General features: G+C 31.1%; 1 protein-coding gene across 2 annotated transcripts; it reads left to right on the plus strand.

Moving 5' to 3' along the window:
* The first annotated feature begins 19,136 nt into the window (after positions 1–19,136).
* Positions 19,137–20,802, plus strand: LOC110645066 (transcription factor IBH1). Of its 2 annotated transcripts, none has more exons than XM_021798078.2 (2): positions 19,137–19,998; positions 20,476–20,802. In XM_021798078.2, the coding sequence occupies exons 1-2, from the start codon at positions 19,528–19,530 to the stop codon at positions 20,518–20,520; spliced, it is 516 nt and encodes a 171-aa protein (XP_021653770.1). In that variant the 5' UTR covers positions 19,137–19,527; the 3' UTR covers positions 20,521–20,802. The 2 variants fall into 2 exon arrangements, with proteins under 2 accessions (XP_021653770.1, XP_021653771.1); XM_021798079.2 differs by having other exon boundaries at positions 19,138–19,998; positions 20,416–20,802.
* Positions 20,803–26,485: the final 5,683 nt, after the last annotated feature.

Below are 26,485 nucleotides of genomic sequence, written 5' to 3' on the forward strand. Positions count from 1 at the left end.
CATGAGTTTGGCGTGATTTTGGGAATGGACTGGTTGTCACGTCATCGTGCAATAGTTGATTGCAAATTGAAGAGAATTTCTTTGAAAACCACAGGGTAATGAGATCACGATTGTAGGGAAAGGATGATTTCTGTCCAATGTCTCAAATACTTTGTTGCAAGAAGAATGATGAGAAAAGGCATGAAGCCTACCTAGCACATGTGGTGGATACTAAATGACTAAGCCAAACTTGAGTGACATACCCACAGTGAGAGACTTCCCGGAGTATTTCTGAAGAGTTGCTGGTTTGCCACGAGAAAGGAAGTCAATTTGCTATTGAGACAACTACAAAGATCTGCACCCATTTCCATTGCTCCTTATAGGATGGCACCTTTGAATTGAGGAGTTGAAAACTCATTGCAAGATTGCTAGATAAGGTTCATACGCCCCGATGTGTCACCATGGGGAGCTCGGTCTTGTTCGTGAAAAGAAAGGATGGAACTTTAAAGCTTTGTATTGATTCTGTGGTTGAATAAAGTGACTGTGAAGAACAAATATCCGTTGCCTCGAATTGATGATCTGTTTGATCAGTTGAAGGGAGCAGGAGTATTTTCTAAGATTGATCTCAGATCAGGGTATCATCAGCTAAGGGTGAAGGATGTAGATGTGCCAAGAGCGCATTCGGGACGATATGGGCATTATGAGTTCCTAGTGATGCCCTTTGGCTTAACAAATGCACAGTGTCATTCATGGACCTTATGAACCCGTATCTTCCATCCACACTTAGATCGGTTCGTAGTGGTCTTTATTGATGATATTTTGGTGTATTCCAAGACCGAGGAAGAACATGATGAGCATTTGAGGATTGTTCTGCAAACCACTAGAGAGAAAAGAAAGGTATGCTAAGTTGTCCAAGTGTGACTTTTGGTTGAATGAGATTGCATTCCTTGGACACATAGTGTCGGTGATGGGATTAGGTGGATCCCAAGAAAATAGAAGCGATGATGGAATGGAAGCCTCCGTAAATACACGAGGTCGAAGTTTCTTAGGGCTAGTTGGGTATTACAGAGATTTGTGAAGGATTTTCCCTAATAGCTGCTCAATGACCAAGTTGTTACACAAGAATGTCGATTGTTGGAATGACAAGTGTCGACCGATTACGAAAATGAAGGCTATGTTGACAGAGGCACAGTGTTAACACGGCCCGATGTCCGGAAAGGACTTTGTGGTCTATAGTGATGCCTCACATAATGGGTTAGGGTGTGATGCAAGATGCAAGGGAAAGTGATCGCCTATGCTTCGAGCGATTAAGGCCACATGAACAGAACTACCCTACCCATGATCTAGAGCTTGTAGCAATTATCTTTCGCCGAAGATATGGAGGCATTACTTGTATGGTGAAAAGTGCTACATTTACCACAGACCACAGAGCTGAAATATTTGCCAACCCGAAGGAGCTCAACCTTAGACAGGCGATGGATTGAGTTCCTAAAGGATATGATTTGTAATTGACTACCATCACAGGAAGGCAAATGTAGTTCTTTGATGCTTTGAGCAGAAAGTCCATCACAGCTTTGAGATCATTGAATGCCCGTCTAACCTTGATTCGAGATGGAGCTATTTTGGCTGAGTTGCAAGTGAGGCCAAACCTGCTACAGCAGATACTAGATGGGCAGAAGGTAGATGAGAAGCTAATGGCTATTATGAAAAAAATCTCAGAGGGAGAAGCAACTGACTATGGGGTGAAAGCAGATGGGTGTCTGTATTACAAGGGAAGACTGTGTGTACCAGATGATGGGGAATTGAAAGCTAGTATTCTAAAAGAGGCACACACCAGTGTATATGCTATGCACCAGAGTACAAAGATGTATCATGACCAAGCTTGTATTGGTGGCTGGTATGAAGAGGGATATAGGTGACTATGTTACTAAATTCTTGACATGTCACAAGTCAAGGCGAGAACATCAAGTTCCATCGGGTTTGCTACTATCGCATACCGATGGAAATGGGATCGGGTCACCATGGATTTTGTAAGTGGTCTACCTCTCACCCGGAAGAAACATGATGCAGTATGGGTGATAGTTGATAGATTGACAAAGTCAGCACACTTTCTGCCAGTTAGGACTGACTACTCACTGGAGAAGTTAGCAGAATTGTATATCAGTGAGATAGTTAGACTGCATGGAATCCCACTTTCCATCATATCTGATCGAGACCCAAGGTTTACATCGAGATTTTGGAAGAAGTTGCATGAATCCTTGGGTACACAACTCAATTTCAGCACAGCTTTCCATCCTCAGACGGATGGGCAATCAGAAAGAGTAATCCAGGTAAACAATTGAAACCAATGAAATTGATACAAATATTGAATTGAAATGATAACAATAACGTGAAATATATGTCAGGTCCTTGAGGATATGCTGAGGAGTTGTGTCATTGAGTTTGAGGGAAGTTGGGATAGATACCTCCCAGCGAGAATTGCATACAACAATAGCTACCAAGCTAGCATCCAAATGGCCGTATGAAGCCTTTGTATGGAGAAAATGTAGAACTCGGTGTCTGGACTAAATTGGCGAAGACAAGCGGTAGGGCCGGACACGGTGAAGCAGTGAGGAGAAGGTGAAACTAATCAAAGCAAATCTGAAGGTTGCCTCAGACAGACAGAAATCTTATGCCGACCTTAAGAGAAAAGAAATAGAATTTGTGGTTGGCGACAAAGTGTTCCTTAAGGTGTCACCGTGGAAGAAAGTGTTGAGGTTTGGAAGAAAAGGTAAGTTGAGCCCTAGGTTCATTGGCCCATATGAAGTCATGGAACGTGTGGGTCCAGTGGCCTATAGGCTAGCTTTACCACCAGAGCTGGACAAGATCCATAATGTGTTCCACGTGTCCATGCTCAGAAGATACCGCTCAGATCCTTCACATGTCATATCCAGGAAGAAATTGAAATACAAGCGGTTGACATATGAAGAACCTCTGGATCTGGCTCCAGAAGTGAAAGAGTTGAGGAACAAGCAGATTCCATTGGTGAAAGTGCTATGGAGGCACCACAACACCGAGGAGACAACTTGGGAAAGTGAAGAGACGATGAGGCAACAGTTCCCTCAACTGTTTGCATCGAGTAAATTTCGAGAAAATTTAAATTAGAGGAAGAGTTGTAACACCCTCCCGATAACCACTCGTACATCCTCTGCATTAGGTGGCCAGTGTCGGTCGGGACATTTAGAATGTCCGAAAAATATTCAAACTAAAGTCGAAACCATAATTAACTCAAATATTAACAAGAAAAATTTAGTAAAAATTTTAGAAATAAAATACAATCAAGTTAAGCGGTAGGTGCCCTAGCGATGGGTAATTGAGAGGAAGTTGCGGTTCTACGAGGAGCCCTAGACAGGGAAAAATTATAAAAAAATATTTGGGACTCCAGATAAGGGTAATTGAGGTTCCCATGGCATTAGACTGCCAAGAAAATAACTAGAAAAATTTTTCAATCCCAAGTGACCAATTTTGACCGTTAAGCCAAGCGGAGGGCATTTTGGTCATTTCGCCTTCAGGTGAATTTTGGCGACTTATCCAGTTAAGTAAATAATTATTATGACTCAAAATATGAATAAATATTGCTAAAAATTAAATTGAAATGTGGTAGAAAAGAAAAGAAAAGAAAAATGAAATAAAAAGCAAATTATGACAAATTATGATGTCATTTAAAAATTTCCTCCAATCACAATAAAATAACCAATTAGTTAACCAATAAAAGAGACTAAAAATGGGCTAAAGGAATTAAAAACCAGCTGCTCTTCTTCTCCTTCTTCTCCACCAAAACGTGAACCCTTCCCTTCCACCCTCCATTGGAGCTCAACCAAGCAAGCTTGATTTCCTACCTTGTCTCACCATAAAATCCTAACCTAGCTTCACTAAAACTTGCCCTAGCACCTTGCTAAAGCCTTTGGCAGCCAAGAAAAGCCAAGAAAGTGAAGGAATTGCTTGGGAAAATTCTGCCCAAACAAGGTTAGTGCATATATACATCTAAAGCTTTTTAAATTCTATGTTAGAGACTTGGAATAAGTAGGAATTTATGACTAAAATGAATGAAATCTATGTCTATCCATGCCCTAGGTTTCGGCAGCCCTATTGAATAAAAAGGAATGAGTGTTTTGATGGACTTAAAGTGGACTAGAGATCAAGATTAAACCATGTATGCATGTGATTATGGAATGAGATAGTTAATTAAAGCATGTTGTAAAAATTCATATGGAAATTAGGGTTTGGAAAGGTGAAAGTGTGACTTGGCTTATGAAATTGTTAGGGCACATTGTAATGGTCAATTAGTGACCATTTTAGATGTGTTGACCATAAATGGGACAGAAAAATGAGATTGCAAAGTGAGGATTGCAGGCTGCCTAGGGCAAAGACATAGGGACTGAAAATTTAGTCTCTTTGCTGCCATAACTTGGGCAGTGGTAGTCCAATTGGTGTTTGGCCAATTGGACATGAAACTAGGCTTATAATGGCACATTTTTGCTGAAGAAACCATGCCCAAAAGACCAAAGCAAAAGGGTCAAAACTCAGCCACAATCCAGATGCCCTGCACTGAATTCTGCAGAATTTGCCAAATGAACAGTAGCCATAACTCACTGTAGATTTGGTCAATTGGCCTGAAATTTTTACAGAAACAAGTTAAGACATAGACAAACAACTTTCATGAAGGAACCTACCCCAAATTATGGCAAGAACCCATTCAACCAAGTGACTCAAGTTACTGTTCATGCCGTAGATATGGTAAATTTCTGCAGAATGCATATCCGGACAGCTTGGGTTTTGAGCCATATCTGAGCTACTAAAACTCCAAATGGAGTGATTCAAAAAAGGAAATTCAACTAGACAAAATAAGGAACAACTTTCATGTTTTACATTTCCTCAAATTCCAACAGTAACAATGTTCAATGGAACAATGAAGTTGACTCACCAAAATTGAAAAATCTGTTTGTGTTGAGTTACACTTTGGAATGGCAAAAACACTCAATGCCAACAAGTTTTAAACACCAAATGTGGTATGTTGGGAGTGCCAAAGTCGATGTACACATTTTTATTCTAAAAGTCAACATTTTTGTTGACCCATGATGAATAGTAACACCAAAAAAATTGAAATTCACATATTGACAAATTTAAGAGTTTCAAATGCCCTAGTATACCTAACAAGATTGGTTTGGATAGTTTGGCATGCCAATAGGGTTCGATTAGCGATCGCACATGGAAAAAATGTCATTCTGTGATTTCATGGCTTTTAGCCATTCGACTTTGTATTGAGACTTGGCCTTGTGCGGATATTATTCTGACTTGTTACTGTTGGTGCTGGGAGATCGTATGTGGATGGTGTGTGGCGAGGTACTAGGTACCAGTGCGGTTACGTTATCGATCCAGTCATCTAGTGTAGGTTACTGGGCAACCAAATGAATAAAAGTGAACAACGTAAATGAAACAATGAATATATCAATACCAAACAAAGAAAGCATACACATTCTATACACATTTATTTTCTTGCTATTTTCTTTTATGATATTATTGCACCACTAAGCATTATTGCTTAGCGCGCTTTGCCACGCGTGGTACTGGAGATCCCGATCGCGAGCCCGTGAGACCACAATTTAGGTGAGTCCATCGTGATTCTGCTTTCGCGGTCCGTGTCACCTCGTCACTGCGATTGCATTGGTAAGACACTAGATGTCATTTTGTCATTTTGTAATTAACTTTAATTTCTCATATGTATTTGGGATTTATGTAATGTATTTTGAGGTTCATGTAAATAATAAAGATTTATGGTCATGTATGGTATTAATTTGAGTATTTAATGGTTGTTTATATATGAGAACCCTGAGAAAGGGATGTTTTGAGAAATGAAAAGGTTGTTGAGACCTCAAATTGACAAATTATTGAGATATTGATATTGAGTTTTGTTGATAATATTGGAGTTGAGTATGAATGAAATTGTATATTGGAAGTGTTTTTAACAGGTTCCGAAGAACTGTTTTCTCCATTTTTAGCCGGTACTCCGCCGGATTTTCCTTAAAATCTTCGGAACCTCAAATGAATAATACTTTTGATAAATGGTTAAAACAAATCATATTTCATAAATTAACTTCAAAAGCATGACACAAATTAAGTAAGGTATATTAGAGAGTGCCAGCACACCGTGTGGCATTACTTACTCGGGTATACTGTACACGGGTAAGGGGTGTCACACCAAGCTTCTTGCAATAGTTGCATTTGCCTTTGAAGGGCTTCTTCTTAACTGTTAAATTATGATCATGCTTACCACCATTCTTGTTTTCAAATTTAGCTTTAGGTTTCTTGTTCTTCTGAAATTTCTCATTAGTCTTGCTACTAGACCCTTTAAAAACATAATTAAGAAAAGGAGTATTCCCTTTCCTCATAGATTCCTCTTCTTGGCACACAATGGCTATCAACTGATCAACTGTCCACTCCCCTTGTTAGGAGTTGTAAGAAGTCTTGAGAATTTTGAATTGGGGTGGAAGAGATTCAAGAATGTGCCAGACCAGAAAACTTTCTCCCAAATCAAGATCAAAAGACTTGAGCTTGTTGAAATAACTTATAAGTGTCATGATATGTTCCCGTACACCACTGACACCATCATATTGGGTGTGCTCCAGCAAAGAAAGATAATGACTCTTTTGAGCCTTGTCAAACTTTTTAAACTTTTTAGCAACAACCTACAAAAATTCCTTAGCAGTCTCCTCATCAGGAATATCTTGTCTTATGGACTTATCTATAGTATACTTCATCACCATTAAACAGACCTTATTAGAATTTTGCCACTTTTCATGATAAGTCTTCTCAGCAATAGTGGATTCATTAGTAAGTTCAGTAGATGCATCAACCCTTAAGGCTAAATCCAGTTGGGCTATTGCTAGGTACATGCTTAGAAACTCTTTTCAGTCATCAAAATTGGAGCCATTCAGAGTTTTCAAAGCAGATAATTACATAGAAATAGCAGCTAGAATCAAACAATAGAGGAAACATGAATTATGTGTATAACATAATCACAAAACTAAAGTTTCATTTTAGATCTAGCTAAGAAAGCAATTATGAACAAAACTGTTATTATTATAATCTCGGCTAAGGGTCCCGAATTACAATAAAATCAAGAAAACTCATTGAACTCATCAAATATATATATATATATATATATATATATATATATATATATATATATATATATATATATAAACGAACAGTTTTAACACTTTTATACTGATAGGGTATTAAAAAATATTAAAGACAATTAGCAAATAATAGTACAACAAATAATAACATATTATATTAATAATGTTATACTGATGGGTATATCCACTATTAATATAATCCAAATAACTCTTAAAGTCCATGGGATAAATTTTTAAACAAACTAACAAAATAATTTTATGACTAGTCCCACGATAGGTGAGTTCATAATCATAAAAGTATTTAACATAATCAGAATTTTTATTAACACTATATTATAAGCATAGTAATAATGTTACTACTCACGAATATGTTTTCAATATGCCTGAATATAATTAGTTCAACAAAACCAATAACTATTAATAAACACAGAATATTACCATAATTAATGAATACATAACCAAACAGAGTTGTAAATATTTTACGCTATTGGCTTTTGTTAAATTAATTATATGTGACAGTATGCATGTTTTATATGGGCTACAAAATTTAATCATATTCAATCATAATCATTATATGAATATATTATGTACTATTTCGAAAACCAACATACAGCCATGTGGATTTTGAAATTCAATATATATATACCCACGGTAGCCCACCAAATTGATTTCGGCGGGGGGTATATATATATATATATATATATATATATATATATATATATATATATATATATATATATATATATCCCACGAAATTGATTTCGGCAGCCCATGAAATCATGAAAAAAGTTTGACAAGTGGAAGATATATATATATATATCATGAAATTAAATTTAATATTTATTTACCAAGATTAATATTCAATATATATATATATATATATATATCCCAATTGATTGATTTAGCAGCCATGAAAAAATCAAAAAAGTGGAAGATATATATATATATATCATGAAATTAAATTTAATATTTATTTACCAAGATTAATATTCAAACATACAACAACAAAATTAATAAAAAAAAAATTCCTAACCATGGCTCTGATACCAATTGTTAGATATAAATTAAATCATTATAGATTACATGATTAGAGAATATGTGTACCTGAAAATACGTTTGTATCCATAATTTTCTATGAACAATGAAGAACGGAAGCGAAAGGGTAGGTTCACAACTCTCAATATCCACAGCCTTCAAATTCTATATGAATTCTATCTGATGTTAAATAGGGTTATCAATATATATATATATAAGACTGAGAGTTGAGTCCTCTTTCTTAGTGGGCTTATGGACAGCCTGACTCATTACAGGTTTGCCCAATCACATGACCCAATCTATATATATATATATATATATATATATATATAAGACTGAGAGTTGAGTCCTCTTTCTTAGTGGGCTTATGGACAGCCTGACTCATTACAGGTTTGCCCAATCACATGACCCAATCTATTTAGATATTGCCAATTACTAAACTTATTATTTGATATCATTATTTAATCTGTCAATGAGTCTAACAATTGATTAATGCTAATCCACATCTAGATACAAATAAATAATCCAACAGAATAAGCGAGAAGCTTAATGTACATTTGATTGGCTTTGAAAATAAAATGAAAATAAATTAAATGAGGTCCTACGAGGCTTGAGCCTGTAGGGGTAATGATTACACCCGATACACGATGAGTTAATTTAATTTGTGGCAACTAGCAGCGCCACCTTGTCTGGAGGAGGAAAACGTCAAGCTTTCGGTAGTGCAACGATACAGAGCTCTAGATTAAATACCCATTCTGTGTGATTTGCGAAGAAGGTCGAAAGGTAGAGCTCAAACGGCGCCCATAGGACCCCCTGAGATATCCTTCCTCAGGGTAGCTACATGCACCCGCCCAAAGGGCAAGACCAAGCAACAAACTACGCCGACTTTGAAACTCCTTCGATCAATGGAAATATACACAGATCTTCTACAGGAGCTATCACTATGAAGTTTTAAGATTTGCAAACCAAAGACCAAAACAAAAGATTTTTACAATCCAATCCAAGGTAGAGAGGGGGAAGCCACAGCTAGACTAGAGAAGAGAGCCTTCCTCTACCTAAAAAGGGCAAAGGAAGCGTATGGAAGGTAGGTCATCTAGCGAACTAGAAAGTAAGAAGTAAGAGAGAACCCACTTTTGTATATTATGAACAAATTACTAGTTAAACAACTCGAATGACACATTTAAACTGAATAAAATTTTTTAAAAAATTGATGTCTACCTTATCTCTTGCAAGTCATCATTCATCTTTCTCATTTCGATATTCTAGCTCATCACTTCCTCTCTCTTCTTCTCTCATTGAAACTTTTCGAGGATTTTAGCAGCTTGGAATTGATCCTGTAGACAGGCCCAAAATAAAATTTTATATTCTAAATGGCCAGTACCAATGGACTATTATGCTATTTGGACTCAAGGTGGCACCATCGCTCTTCCAAAAGTGTATAAGCCACTTCCAACCAACCTTTTTCTCATTTATTTCCTGCCACCCTCAAACTCTCTCATCTCCCAAAGCCTTGATTCAACGTCTAATCCTTAAACCTTATTCAAAATCATGAAAAAGAGAGGAGATAGACTCGAAACTCCCCCACGCCTCTTGTTTGTCACTCTTCTTGGTGCCAAAGAAGCTCTAAAACGCCATCCCTAACCTTATGTAATCCTTAATAGCTCTTCATTGTGTTTAAATTCACTTCAATTACTCTTAGAGCAATTCATCGAAAGCTTTGGTTCAAACACTCCCCCCACCCCCCCTTAGTTCGCACAAATGGCAAAGCTTCATAGCATGTGAACACCTATAAAGTGCTCCAATCAACTTCATCCTCGACCAAAACAACCATTGAAAGTGGCAATGACAGTGATGTCAACTTCATCCTCTTTTGTATTTGTTTTGGCTTCTAGATTTGTGATTGAATTGATTTCTATTATGGATTTTATTTTCATTTGGTTATTATTGATTGATTTTTTTTTCAATTGGTTTCGTAATGATTTTTGGTTAAGGTGATTTTTGTTGTATTTGAATCTCTATTTGAACAATATTTTTTTAAAAAAAATCATATTTGTTGTATCTATTGTAGAATCAAGTTGAGATAAGAGGGGAGAGAGAGAGAGAGATACACAGAGAAGATGTTAATTTTCACTCATGCACCATCCCTAAGCTAATGAAACTAATTTATTTCCCATGAGTTGGTTATGTATTGTTTAATGCATGCACATGGTATATGTAAGTCCATATCTAACCTTAAAACTAAACCATACTAAAAATAAAAAAGCAAACCTTATAAAAATTAAAATATTGAGTTAATGGGTAAGGCAAATGATTTTCCATTGGGTCTTATTTAGCAAGGCTAGCCTATTAAGTAAGCCAGAATTGGTTCTAGATTAATAAAAGGAGTACAATAGATTGGCTTAGCATGCAAAATAAATTTACTCTATTAAACATAATTAAGAATTTGATTTCATTACTGAACTGTCATAAAAAAAATTATATTCCCAAATATACTAATTAGATATCAAACTCAATTAACTCTCATGAATATGGATACTTTTGATATAAAAGTGGAGATGTGCCAATCTAAATGCGCTACATTGATACCATATGTATTGTTAAATAAGTAAGGGGTTTCGGCACCTTGCCATATGAGTGTGTTGGAATATAGGCAAGAGTTCTCACATTATGGATAGATGGGGATAAAAAAGTTGGTCTTGCCACATCGACTCCCAAATGTGATGCAAAATAAATAAAGGTTCCTGCATCTTGATGGACGAGTGCAAGTAAAGAAGCTATTTAAGGAGAGTAGGATTTGCTTAAGTAGTTGAAACATAGGATCATTAACTAGAAAGTCAATGGTGTTTGTAGATACCATGAAGAGGAGGTTGACATAACTTGTTTTTAAGAAACTAAGTGGATGAGGAAAAGGAGAGAGAGATATTGGTAATACGGGTTATAAGTTGTGGTACTCTGGGGTTGAAAAGAATCAAATTGTGATAGGAATCATAGTAGAACCATGACTCAAAGATAATGTGGTGTAAGTGAAGAGAATTGGTGATAGGATGATCTCCTTAAAATAAGTGTTGGGAAAATAACTATTACCATCATCAGTGCATATGCACCTTAGGTCTAGATGAGGAAACCAAAATAAAGTTTTGAAAAGATATAAATGCATTGGTTCAAGGGATTTCGAATAATTACAAGCTTTTTATTGGGGGATGGACATGTGGGTAGTAGCAATGATAGTTTTGGATGGGTGTAGGAATAAGGAAGGGAAGATCATTCTACAATTTGCTTTGGTTTATGATCTGGTTTTTAGTAAACACCTTTTTCAATAAAAGGGGGTGGGGGGGGGGGAGGGGGAAGAATGATACTGGATTACCTTTAGGAGTGGAGGTAACCATAGCCAAATAGACTTTTTTTTCTCACTAAATGGAGAGATAAAGTTGTATGTAGGAATTGCAAAGTTATCCCTCATAAAGCTTTAACTACTCAACACAGGCTAGTTGTTTTAGATGTGAAGATCAAGAGTAAAGTAAAGAAGGAAAAGAGATTAATGCAACCTTAAACTAGATGGTGGAACCTAAAAGGCATGAACCAAATAGCATTTAAGGAGAAACTATTAATAGAAGGTGTATGAAATTTAAACGATAATGTCAATACCGCATGAAGAGCGATGGCAAGCTACATTAAAAAAAGTAACAGTAGATAGACTAGGCATACCAAAGGTAGAAGATTACAACTACAAGAGTCTTGATGGTTGAGTCAGGAGGTTTGTTCAAATTAAGGGGTTAGTTAATATAGATTAACTAAAGGAAAGAAAATGATCTAAAATTGGGACGATGACTTATGCTTTGTCATTGCCTTGGAAAGAGATGGATTTGGACTTGTGTTTTGCTACTCACAGATCCACTTTGTGCTTTGTTAGCAAATCTTTGATGGGTTGTGCATTGCACCCGTAATGGAGATGAATATAATATTGTGTGAAGTGTTGTAGATTCACTTAAAGTATGCATAATTAATAATATGTCAATCGATGAAATGTTGTAATTACTTGTAATTATAAATAGTTGAATAAGGTGCATTCATATTGCTAAGGAAATTGGAGTTGTGCTAAAGATTGTTATGTATAAACATATAGGAGTTGTGTATATTATTTAATGTATACTCATGATTTAAAACTTACCTTGGTCCACCCTAATTTTTTCCATTTTTCAAGAAGCGAATTTTCAAATAAAATTGTGTAATAGAAGCCTTCGCACAATGATAGCTAAATACTTCCCAGCTTTGTGTGTGTGAATTGTATTTTTTTTTAACGAAAAAAGCTAATATCATTGATAAGAGCAAATGTACATGGTCCAAGCCCATAACACATATATAGCCTAATGAAACTCCAAGCCCAAATCGAAAAAACTAACCTAACCAATCCAGGTTACGGACCCGAAACCATCAATTCAGCAAGGATAAATGGAAGCATCGCCATCACCATTACACAAGGAAATGTTGTGGCCATAGAAGGAGAAAACTCAACCAACTAAATATAAGTAGGCTAAATAGCTAGCACATAACCAATAGGAGTTCTCCCTTCACCATATCATCTCTTAACATAGACGAGATGGAGAATCAAGCATATGTCAAACTAAATTGTGAGACTCAGACGATGGTTCAATGAAATTGGAAACAACATAGCGACGAACGAAGCCAAAACAACCCATTCGCACATCCATAAACACTAGCTAAATAGGGGAGATCCAAACACCATCAAGGAAGCATCACACCACATTCATGATGCTCTATAGCCTAACATGCAACAACTATAAACAGATCTAATTAACACTCCATCCACACAGGGTAATTAGAACTCCATAAAGAGAGACTTACAAAACAAAATAGAGGGGGAAAAAAAAACAAAAAAAGGAATTACATAAAGCATAAGAACGAGAAGGGATAGGGGGTGTTTTATTTTAATAAATGACTTGATATTCCACTAGGTATTTTATGATTGATAGCTGGTTTGTTTGCCTAATGTGTAGTGTAAGTGGTTGGTTATACTGCCTCGTGTGATTAAATAGCGATAGACTTTGTCTATTACATTGGAATATTTTAGGGTTTGTGTTTTGTCATCCCTTACTATGTCATAGATAGAGTTGAGAATATTTAGTTTGTAAGTTATATAGAGTGTTATGCCCATTAATAATATTTTGAGAATTTTTTTTTTTTAAGTGTTGTGAATATTTAATAAAGGCTTATTTAAAGTTTTGATAATCTTATATGTACTTACCCAAATCCTAGTGCCAGACTGATCTCGAAAATGAGTCGTGATAAAGAGATTCTTTTATGATGATGAAATTAGCTTATATATTATAAAAGTTTTAATTGAATTGGAAAAATATTAAATTTTAAGTATTTTTTGTCTTCAAATTTCCGAAATACTTTCTTTGGTATATCAACTTGTTAGTAAAATAGTTATTCAGTTATTGCGTTCTTAATTAATTCAATGGCTTATTAAAAATAATAATAAAGAAATTATATGTTATTAGTAGCTGATGAACAAAAAATTAAAGTTAAGGAAGGAAGGATGACACCCTGTGTGTGAGTGAGATTGTAATTAAGAAGTGGTCCAAACAATTAAGAAAAGAAGCATATGGAAAGTATCCTTTGCTTATCCAAATGCAACTTTATAAACATAATTATGAGGTGGTTAAAGAGTCTAATTAATTCTAGAGTTCCATAGCCAAATTAGGCCCACCATGTTCTTCTATTCAAAGCCATTAATTATTATGTGTAAAAAACTCCAATGGAGAGCCTGCCTGCGTTTTGATTTTGCATTTGTTTCTTTCGTTCCAGTTGTTTATGCTTCTCTTCTTGTCTTTAAAAGTTGAAAACAACACCACGCATCCACCAATAACCGTTTTTTCTTTTAAAATTTTTATCACCTTTGATGTGTTTGAAAAATATAAAATATAAAGAATTTAATTCAATTGAATTTTTTTTATTAATTCTCAGTTTAAAATTCAATTCTTTTAATTAAAAAATTTTAAAAAAAATTCATTCAAAAATTGGTAATTATTTGCAATATTCAATTCATACAATGAAGTTTTCTATTAAATGTCTAAAGCACTTCTCCTTAAGTTATATTTTTTATATAAATAAAGGAAAAATATAAAACTAAATATATTCATTTCACTTATCAATTATTCTAAATAATAAAATTTTAATAAATTTTATCTATTTTACGTGGAATTATGATGAGATGCCAGACTCACAGTAGAGTTTAGTAGAATAAAGATTGCCCATTAAGTCAGAGTACATGCCACACTGTTAAACACCCGGAAAAATGTTAAGGAAGGTGCTCCTGAAAGTGAAAGAAGAAATTCAGAAACTATTGATGGCAGGTTTCATCAGATCAACCAAGTACAGTCAATTACTTTCTAATATTATAACTGTTGTTAAGAAAGACGAGAAGTTATATATGTAATGATTTCATGGATTTTGATTCAAATACTATCATTTTAAAAAACATGTCAAACACATAAATTTTCCTACAAAATCATTTGAATGTAAATCTTATTATGATATAACCGAATTGAATTCTATCATAAGAATAATTTCAAATGGGTGTAAATGTAAGAATATGCTATTTATATATATATATATATATATATATATATATATATATATATATATAATTCCCTGCAAATATGTCTTCTTATATGTGGCTTTTCTTGTGATTAGTTGACTTGAGTATTTCATATTTTTTGCTAATATTTATGAACTTGCACTCCATTTATAAGAATTCGAAATTTATTTGTTTAATTTGAGATTTATAGAAATAAGAAAAGTAATACCATGCTTCATCAACTCAGAATAGAATAGACTGAGGCATTAAGCCACAACATAACAATACAATCAAATTGTTTCCATGAAGAGAATGAAGCATTTGGAATTGCAGACCAGTTGAATGAATCATGAGCATGCTAGAGAGGACATTGGCTATTGCCATCAATTTGCCCATGAACACCCTAACAATCAAGAATGTTAGAAAACAAGGTTTCCATAATAAATAAATGGAGAAATTATAAGAAAATATAATGTCATTTCACGTTTTGATACTTGAAGATCTGTAATTCATCAAAATGGTATTTTAAGGTTCTTTGTTTTAACGGTGAGTAAAAATTAAAAAGAAAAAATTGTAATTTAATTAAAAATATTTAAATAAAAACTTATACATTATATTATAAAAGTTAAATTTTTTAATTAAAAATAATTAATCACTTAAAAGATTTATTTTTTTATTGTCTTTAATATTTAATCTAGTAAATTTTAAAATTAAATGAAATTCAAGCAAAATTCCCCTGGATCATATTTTTCCCGTTGTTCCCAAATATGGATTCTTCCAAATAAAATTTATTTACTTACCAAACAGAAAATTATTTTGTCGGTGGTTAGATATATATCACTCCCTCAGTAAATTAATATTCGAGTCCTCACTCTCATAATTTCCTTACATAAAAAAAAAATAAAGAAAATTCCTAAAATTATTATTTTTAAAATAAAATTCCTAAAATTATTGATTTTACTATCTTTAAAATACCATTAATTACTTTTTTTTCCTAAAATAATCCAAAAAAGAAAATTTCTTCCCTACTTTAATTCCCTCTTATTTTCCTTGCATGCATCTTCATTCCTTCTTGAGTTCTTCCCAAACGAAGTGTAGGGATAACAAATTTACAACCCAATAGGTAAACCAAAAGCTGGCTCAAAAGGTCATTTATTCATTGGTTCTCTTCTTCCTAGCTAGATGCTGTAGTCCCTATTTTTTTAGGTTAGGCTAAGGAAAGCAGAATTCAACTAAAAGCTTTAACCTTTCCTTAATTTAATCTTGGGCTGATACTATTTTGCATTCTTCTATAGATTTATTTTTGGGCTAAAAATAAATATTAAAAGAAGTTATATGAAATATTAATAAAAATATAGTGAGTAAAATAAAAATATAAAATATTAAGAAATTAAAATTAAATAATATAAAAAATATGAATAAAATTTGCATAAAAGTGTATAGGTAAAAGAAAATATAAAAATATTAGAGGAAAAAACAATAATTTTTTAAAAAATATATTAAAATTTATCGATAAAATTTTAATTTTAAAAATTTCGAGGGACACTAAAAAAATATATTAAAATTTATAGGAAAAATTTTAATTTTGAAAAGTTTTGGGGAGGCCACAGTTATTCTTCATTTATATGTAAAATATATATATATTTTATAAATTTAAAAGAATATATCTATCTCATATAAAATAATCATTGTATTTTTATCTTATATAATTATATAATTTATATGTTTAAGTGGATAGTGAATAAAAAATAATAATAATAATTAATAATATTAAAAGAAGAAAAAAATATTCTTTTTTATTTTATTCCATTATGTAATATCATATCCATATTTTATGACTAATATAAACCTTTTATAATGAAAATAGTAATTAGTCATTATCAATTCAATCTGTCATTAGCCGAAAATTTAATAGTAAATTGCAACTTTCCCTATAAAATATGCCACTTGATGTGGTCCATGGAAAAGCAAGAAATTGTCATCATGGAAATTGGAACTGTCTCTCTGTTGATTGGTAACATAAGTTAAAGCCCTAAAGGATTGGTTAAAATGTCACTTAAATGAAGATCAACCCTTCTGGAGTGATAGCTACACCACTTTTTGGCATCTAGTTTCTTGTGCATCATACATAAGCTTATCAATGCTGCTGTAATTATAAACTTTAACTGAATTTTCAACTCATCATCTTTTTATTTTAATATTATTAATTAATATCTTATCTATTTACAATGATCAAACATTCAATCTTACTTAAATTATAAGAGTGTCGAACTATTTATATCAAATATTCATTATTTTTTTTATTTTTTATCACACTCCCATATTTATTTTTATCTTATTATGTAACTAAATTTATAATTTTTCATAATATTTAAATATTATTGTATAGTTTATTTATCTTATTATTTTATATATATATATATCTTAAATTAAGTGAATTAAAAGCATAAAAATTAAAATCCATTAAAAGTATTTAAACATTATAAAATATAATTTTAAATGTGAAACAGGATTAAAAAAATAAGTAAAATATGTGATGAAAAAATATAAAATATAATAAAGTAATGAAAATATAAAAAAATTAAAGAGTAAATTTATTTATTAGTTATTTTTTTAAATCCCACCCTAATCCTTCAATCAAAATCGTAAAAGATTTGCAAAGAAATTAATATGTAATGGTCTGGCATGCACGATTTGGAAACCAAAATTAGGTGGCTAATAAATAAAAAATTAAATAAAGCAGCATGAGACAAATTAATTAAGAGCAGAATAATAACCACAGAGAAAGGACTTCCATGTGACGTCTTGTGCCGACTCTGTTCCTCTTCACCAACCTTTCTTCATTTCACCACCACCATGTGTAACAGTGTAACCAATGTCCCATCTCTAACCCTTTTTATGTTGCAGAACATATTTATTATTAGTTTAGTCAGAAATATTGCATCATGCAACTTATTAAAAAAATTAAAATTCAATTTGAATTATAATATTATTTTTTTACATTTGAATATAATACCTGAAAATTAATTAAAATTTTAATTTTATAAAATATTTAATATATTTATGCTTAATTGATTATCATTAAAATATTAATTATTTCTTTTACTAATTTCTTGCTAAAACTCATAGTTATCATTGAAAAAAAAAGTTCAGATTTTAAAGAGTATTTGAGTTAATTTATAAAAATTAGATTATAAATATTTAGTACTTATAAGTTAATTTAAATTTATAAATATTTAAAATTTTAAGTATTTACATGGTTAGTTAAAATATTTATAAATAACTAAAAAATAATTAATGTGTTTTATAAAAAATTACTTATAAGTATTTTACTATTAAAATGACTAAAAATGATATTAAATGAGATTTGTGATGAAATTTTAAAAATTAAATGAGAATAATATATTAAAATACTTTATTAAATTAGCTTATAAGTATCAAAATGAAAAGTTGAGTCCCCAACTTATTTTTTAGCTTATAAGTTTAAAAATTATTATAAACAAACAGTTCAGCTTATTTTTAAAACTTATGAACTGATTTAACCAGCTTATAAGTTAAGACAAACACTCTCTAATTCTAATTTAAAAACTTGTTTAAAGAAAAGAGATTTACTCAAATCTTATATTTAATAAAAATACCTTATCTCAACAATTGTAGGTAATTTAAACTTGATTCTAATTAATATTTTAATTTTATATATCTAAAATATTATAAAAAATTTTAGTATAGCAAATCACATATTGTATGAATTATATATATTTAAAATTTGATTATATGATTAGACTCTTGGGTTAGTTAAATATTATAATTTAACACAACTTATTAATTTGAGCTATTCAACTTTTAACTCAAATTTTACTGGGAGTTGAGTAAATATAGTTTTTCTGATTGATTTTGAATATTTCATGAGTATCATTACATAATCTATTAATAAATTTTTAAAATAATAAATTTTAATTTAGTAGTATTTAAATCGTTTTTAAAATTATTAATTCTTGAATTTAAATCAAAATTAGAATCAATTATATTAAAAAATATAAAGAAAAGAAAATGATGAAAAATAAGATCTTCATTCAATGTGTTTTACAATATAGTATGAGAAAGGTGAAGCTATTAGCACAATATGACTGAAATATACTGTAATTAATAAACACATAACACATGCAATGCGGGAGGCTGAACTAAAGAGAAAATGGAAGGAAGGGATGATAAAAAAATAAAAAAGGTCCCACAATCCAAGTGGGAAAAAGGGCACCATGTGCGATCATATGGTGGTTAGCAATTTTCAGGCCCACAAAACTCACTTTCCATCCTCAAATCTCCAAAACTGAAAATGAAAGAAGAAACGTATAATTTAATTCAATTATAATGATAATATCAATTATCAAATCTTGATTCTCATCTCTCCTTCTTTACACCACCCATTTTCAATCTCTTCACTTCTCTCATTGTACTAATCTTTTTCTTTCATTCTCTTCATCACTCTTCACACATGTTTTCCTCCTTAAAGTTTCCCTGGCCACTATCTCTTTCTCCCTCTTGTTTTCTGTTTGGCGATTTTTAGATTCTGTGTGTCAGAGTTACATTTTCCTTTTGTCTTTCTGATTTTCTGAGCAAGAGGACCCCTTTCTGTCAGATACAAAATCTCTTATCTCTAACACTTGCTTTTAAGTGCTATCCTTCACATATCTGCATCATTATCAATACCCAACTACCCATATTCACCACTCCTTCATGAATCCTCATCACCACTCCTCTTATTTAAACCCTAATTCTTTGAAATCTAGGTTCACTAAAAACTTCCTTCGATCTTTGATTAAAATAAACAAGCAAACACCTTTTCCATGTCGTCCTACAGAGATGTTTCAACGATGTCATAAGGTTAAGACTGCTGCTGATAAATCCCTAGCTTGCGCTGTTGGGTCAAGGAGAGTTTGGAGTAGGGCAATGCTTTGCAAGATTCGAAACCGAGCACTGAGGAGGGGACCCCAGAAGCCTCCTTCAGTTAGAAGAATCATCATCAACAATCGAACCATGAAAAAGGGTTTTAATTGTTTAAAGGAGAAGATGAATGATGATCAAGAAGCTGGTATTGATCAAACCAGTAAGCTAAGAAAACTGGTACCAGGAGGTGAAGCTATGGATTTATGCAATTTGTTGGATGAGGCTGCACATTACATCAAGTGCCTTAACACCCAAGTACAGGTGATGAGAAGTATTGCTGATTTCTACTCTACTTGATCTATATATTATATATACATACCTATTTTCATATATAACATTATAATTAAGTAGAAAAACAGAAGTAACGAATCCTATTAAGTATCAACAGAGAAAAAATATATAAAAAAAATTAATAAATGGCATAAAAAAAAAATCGGGGACTTTATGTGAAAAATATATGTATTTTACAAGTACCATAGCCCTAGTAATTTCTATGTATGGCAATGTACTTGAACCAGATGAGCTTGATGTTTGTGAAAAGCAATGGATATTACTACCATATCTATATTATATATATTGCCTGTGTATGGAAATTTCGTGTCTCACCAATGATTTTATTTTATTACTAATATCTTCTTAATTTCTTGCTATATATATTCACCTGGGTTTTACTTTCAGCTAGCTAGCTTCTTGAAAAAACTGGTGATGAACTGATCTCTAGCTAGCTTAGTGTTCCAGGAAATTCATGATGCAGAAAGGATTGAATCCCTTGGTAAGGATTGAAGAAAACTGGCACTCACTTTTTTAGGAAAAAAAAAAGGGCATCTTTTGGTAATTAGCAGAGGCAATGGGTCCAAGTAGGTAATAATTGTGCTCCCTGGCCTTTAGTCTTGAACCCGTGTATGTTTCTCCAGTTTTCAATGTTTTTACGTTTGTCACCCAGTTGCTTCAAAAGTGATGACCAAATGATTCCTTTCTCCCACACATGCTTCCCACCAATTATGTTTCTTTCCCATCTGTTGTGTGTGTGTGTGTATATATATATATAATTTTTTTCTTTTTTCCTTTTCTCTCTTTCAGCTGAAAACTTCCTAAACCACCAGCCTTTTTTGGGTTTTGTTGAGACCAAAATTGAAATTTAGAAGTATGCATGAGTATTATATAGTCTCAAGGGATTGAAGATGATACAAGTCCTTCAATTTTCTTGTCAATTTTCAAATCTCTCTTCAATATAAATACAACTTACACAAAAAGTGCAATATAATGAGCACATCAGGGGAAAATGACAGTTTCAATTGCATTACATAACGGTTCTTTGGCTTTCGTCTAAAATCTTTAAAAACTTCTTGGATGATCAAACCATAGGTACATAACAACATGAGCCTCGAGAGGTGAAATTCTAAAAAAGTAATATTCTAATGAATAAGTCACTTAAATTTCACCAATAACAATCTTTTACTATAATATAATTAGAAAGAAAAGTAAATATTAAATTTATGGGTTGATGACAAAATTAACAATCCAACACAAAAAGAAAAGAAAATTTAGTTCATCAAAATTTTAACTTTCTAAAATTATAATCAGAGCTAAAGGATTTGATTTCAATTGTTGTCATCCTTAAATTCTCTAGCTTTATGTTCTACATTCTATATTTATATCTGCTTGAGAGCTAATATCTATTTTCTTTTTCTTTCTCTATCTTTTGCCAATATGAGTTAGGGTTTTAGGAATATTGACAGCCCATGAAATTCAAATATTAGAATCCATTTTCCTGCAATTATTTCCCTTGTAATGTGAAATCAAAGGGTATTTTAGAACCATGCAAGACCGACGTGAGACAAACCCCTAGACCAAGAAATTTAGGATGGGTGCAATTGAAATTAAATCATTAAGTTCAAGATACAATTGGCAAAAATAAAAGTTTCAACCATAATTTAAAACATGAGAAAATTTTCAAATTATTTGTTCATTAACCCTAATTTTATTAATTCTAAGCAAACATGGATATATTATAAATGTGTGTCTGTGATTCAAATGTATAAAGAATGCAGCCAACGATAGCATGAAGTGGAATGAGCGCAGTATCTGTTCCATAAAAAGTAATGCAAAATTTTTATGTATATATGGTAATCAACTTGCCTCACTATTACATTTATATTTATATATATATATATTCTTCTCTTCATTTTCCTAGAAAAAAAAAATCAGACAGATCAATTCCTAGCCTGATTGTGTAGAGTTGATTAAACATTACTAATCACAAGTAGCTAATCCTGTGAATTTGGTCTTCTTCAATCATCCTTCTAAGCTGCAATAAAATACAACACATATATTTTCATCATGCAAGCACCAATACGTGTTAATGCGCCTTCCTATTTTAAAAATTAGCTCAGCACTATCCTTACTACTGCCATGAATTATTTCAAAAGCACTGTCCAAAATTTCAGAATTTGCACCATAACCATCACTTTGAAAGCATCATTGCATTCCTAAAACTTCTTAAATACAAACTACATAGTACAAAAAGAGTTAATAGGTGGGAGCTGGCACATCATGTCTTCTACAGTTTTCTTTAATTAACCAACATGTGCAGAAGAAATTCCCAACCAATCTATCTTTAAAATGCACTATGATTTTCCCATTTTAAAGGTTTCATGTCAACTTCAACTATAATTAAATTAGATTTGAATATGAACGCTTCCAATGAGAAATTTAGCAGTATAATTTGACTCATCAAGCAGCTTATTTATGTATGGCATAGCTTAGAAATTTTTCTAACTGATTTACAAATATCTTTTAAAACTTTGTGAAACTTATACCTTCTTTTTTTCACCAATATAAAAGAATATTGAATAGGTTTTTTTTTTGTCAAGTTATGTTCCTTTTTTTTGGATAAATCTGATAATTTTATTTATTACAAGATCCAAGAAAATTTTAGCATGGATTTTTCATCTAAGCCCAGGCCAACAGATATGCTTATAGTTATGTTCCTTCATGTGCATTCATGAAATTTGATGTGGGCAATAGTTTTAATCACAATATAATGGGAAAATTGACTACAACTTACTGAAAAAGCTTTACAGAAATAACAGAAGACTTGAGTTGATTAACAACTAGTTAAGTCCTTTACATCATGCACAAAATAAAGAAGATAAAGAAATAAATTAACAATTAACCATGCATAAGACTTTCTATTGACTGTAGTAGCAGTGTACGTATATCAAACTTACAGCCAGATACTTGCTAAAACCTAGGTCTAGAAGAATTATAGGTCTATGCCCATGTTAGGTATTGTGCACAGCAAATTACAAAGACCAGCAAGCCAAGCAACGGCACAGATTTTCCTTCTACATGCAGATCATTTTCTCATATCCTTCCTTGTTTTTTCTCCGTATTCATAATATATATATACAAGAACTTCTTCATATGCCAGTATACAGTATTTTAGGTTTTGCCGTCGTGGGTGCTGGCAAAAGGTACACTGTGCAGCAGTACGAAGGCCTTGAAATTTTGATTCAAAGGACACACACATATATATATATATATACTAGTTATTGCATGATGTGAAAGGCTACTCACCGAAATTCTAAGGACGTACGAAGCTCAGCTGGGTTCATTTTCTGGTGTCGTGTTGGATGGAACTGATGATGGAATCTTAACGTTAGAATCCATGGTTGTTTAGATATATAAGATAAGAAGAATATTTCAGTGGGTGGAGAAAGAAGGGAAAGAAATTCAAGATTTGAATAGGTATTATACAGAAAATTGGACAGTTTGTGATTGGCCATTCACCAACAGAGAGCTTTTGAAGCCACATTCTTAGCCCATAATTGCGCTCCAATTAGGAATCTGATTCAGGGGACCATTTTAATTTACTATATACTTTACACGTGCGGATATTTTTTCCTACTTTTAAAAATTTTTTTATAAAATATAGAGATTAATTATTAAATTTAAACTTGGCACAATGTTATAAAAATTTTAAAACTTTATGTATTTTTATAATTATAATCATTTTTTTATTAATTTTGACCTAATTTAAAAATCCAATATTTATTATGTCTGAGTCAAAATTAGAGATTCGAAATTGTTAATATAAAACTTAATATGTGAATATCTTTAAGCTTTGCAGAGATATAAGATGCAATTTTCGGATTTCATTTTCTAATACAATGGCAAAAAAATATATTTTTTTAATATGCTATTGCTAATGTGGCGAGTGACATGACATGAACTTTTATATTCTTACTAACGTGGTAATTAATATAGTAAAAATATTATTATTTTATGTGTTGTTGCCGATATAGTATAATTTTAATAATTAAAAAAATTTAAAACTTTTCGAATTTTGTCACCTATAGCTAATTCAATAAGTTTCTTTTACTTATATCTAGTTGACTAATTTTAATTTAACTTGGTCATTTTTTTACTTATATCTCTCCACCCGTGTCTCTCTCTCTTTCTCTCTCCCTCTCCCTCTCCCTCTTTCTCTCCTCTCACCCAATATCATCCAATAATATATATACTTATCTACCCACCCCTCTCTCTAAAAAATATCCCTGCACCCACCTCTCTCTCTCTCTCTCTCTCTCTCTCTCTCTCTCTCTCTCTCTCTCTCTCTCTCATTGTCATGCAACATATATATATATATATATATATATATATATATATATATACACACCCTCTATCTACCTTTCTCTCTCTAAATAATATCCTTATATCCACCCCACTCTCTCTCTTTCTAAAAATACCCTTATACCTATCTCTCTCTCTCTCTTTCTCTCTCTCTCCCTTTCCCTCTCTCTCCTCCCACCCACTGTCATCAAAAATTATTTTTTTATTATATTAAGTAAGATAAATATTATTTTTGTAATTGTATTAGGTAATAAAATATTAATTTTTTATCAAATAAGATCAAAATTAGTCAATTTGCTATAAATAAAATAAACTTATAGAATTGACTATAATTGATAAAAGATGAAAAGTTTTAAATTTTTTAATTATTAAATTATGCTAAGTTAATAATAACATATAAAATAATAATATTTTTATCACATTAGCAAAAATATAATAGCGCATGCTACGTCACTTGCTATGTCTATAATAACATATTAAGAAAAATAATATTTTTGTCAAGTAATGCCCTTAAATCTTCAAATTAAATCAGGCTATAATAAATAGTTAACTTTTAAATTATGTTAAATTTAACAAAAAAAAATTACTATAATTATTAAAACGCTTAAAATTTTAGATTTTTTTTAATATTAGCCTTTCAAACTTTTGATTTTCTATATTTCACTTGTGTGGACATGCATACAATCCTTCCCCAGCAAATCAACTAAGTTTCAGCCCATTTTTCAGATGATCTGTCCATGAGATCCATGCTGGTTTTTGTCAAGATGATCATAATTGTCATGAGTGGGACCGATTTGACTAGAAATCAGATCGACAGTTGTCCGATTAAGATGGCCGCTTACTTGTAAATCTTTTTTTTTTTTTAATTTACTATTTTCTAAAAAAAATTTTTATAAATGTTTTCACTTATTAATAATAAAAATAAATTTTAATTCAAAAAAATTAAAATATTTTGATCTTTCATAAATAAAAAAAAATAATTATAGAATATATGTTGAAATTTATTTTACTTTTAAAATTTTTTTAATGTGTTATTTATTTTTTATAATAATATAATTAATTTTTATTATTATAAATAAATATTTTTTATTAATTATTTATTTTTAATTATAAAAAATTAAGTATAATTTTGTATTAAATTAAACCATAAATCTATTTATGCATTCTGAAAGTAATTGTGTATATTTTTATTTTACTATATATAATTAAACATAATAAAATCAAATTATATTTATTAAATTAGTAATTGTATAAAATATATTAAAATTATTTATTCTATTAACTGTATTAATATAAAATAATTAATACGTAAAATTATAAAGAAATGAAAATTTATCCATGTGTCAATAATTTTATTTTATAATCATTTATATTGTAAAAATAGAATATTTCTTTAATTATAGATATTATTATTTAAATTATAAAATTTAAAATATTTTTAAAATATTACATATTAAAAATTAATTACATTTATTTTAATAATAATAATGATATATTATTATTATTATTATGAGTTTATTTATTTTATAATATATAATTAATTTATTAACATACCATTTACATTTATGTTCAACTCCAAATAAATTTAATATGCCAATTAGGGTAACTTGTTTGGTCCTCTCAATTTATAAAGGGAGGATTCCACTTTGATTCTCATCATATATTTATTATAGCATTATTTACTTTATCGTAAGAAAGAGAGAGAGTTATCTCCTGCTACGTAGCCCATCAGTTATACCTTAGACTATTGTATTTACATTAAATTTTAAAAAAATAAAACCGATGTGAAATTCAAAAAACTCAAATAAATTAAACAAAATCAACCTCTAAAATCTAAAAATTAAGAAAAAAAAATCAAACTATATGATATATATTTTTATAAATTATAAAATCACAAGGCAGTTCTTTTACTTTCAATTTGAAATAAGTCAATCCCTCAGGTTGAAATTCGTTAATAAAATGTTCTTCCATCCAGTTTTAATATAATTTATAGTTAATTATAAATTAAATTATTAAAATACTCTTAACTTTTAATTCAAAACAATTACGTTCACCAAGTTTTATTTTATTAACAAAATGATTTCTCCATTTAAATTTTATATTTCGTTATATT

The sequence above is a fragment of the Hevea brasiliensis genome, chromosome 10 (genome assembly GCF_030052815.1).
Source record: "Hevea brasiliensis isolate MT/VB/25A 57/8 chromosome 10, ASM3005281v1, whole genome shotgun sequence".
NCBI lineage: Eukaryota > Viridiplantae > Streptophyta > Magnoliopsida > Malpighiales > Euphorbiaceae > Hevea > Hevea brasiliensis.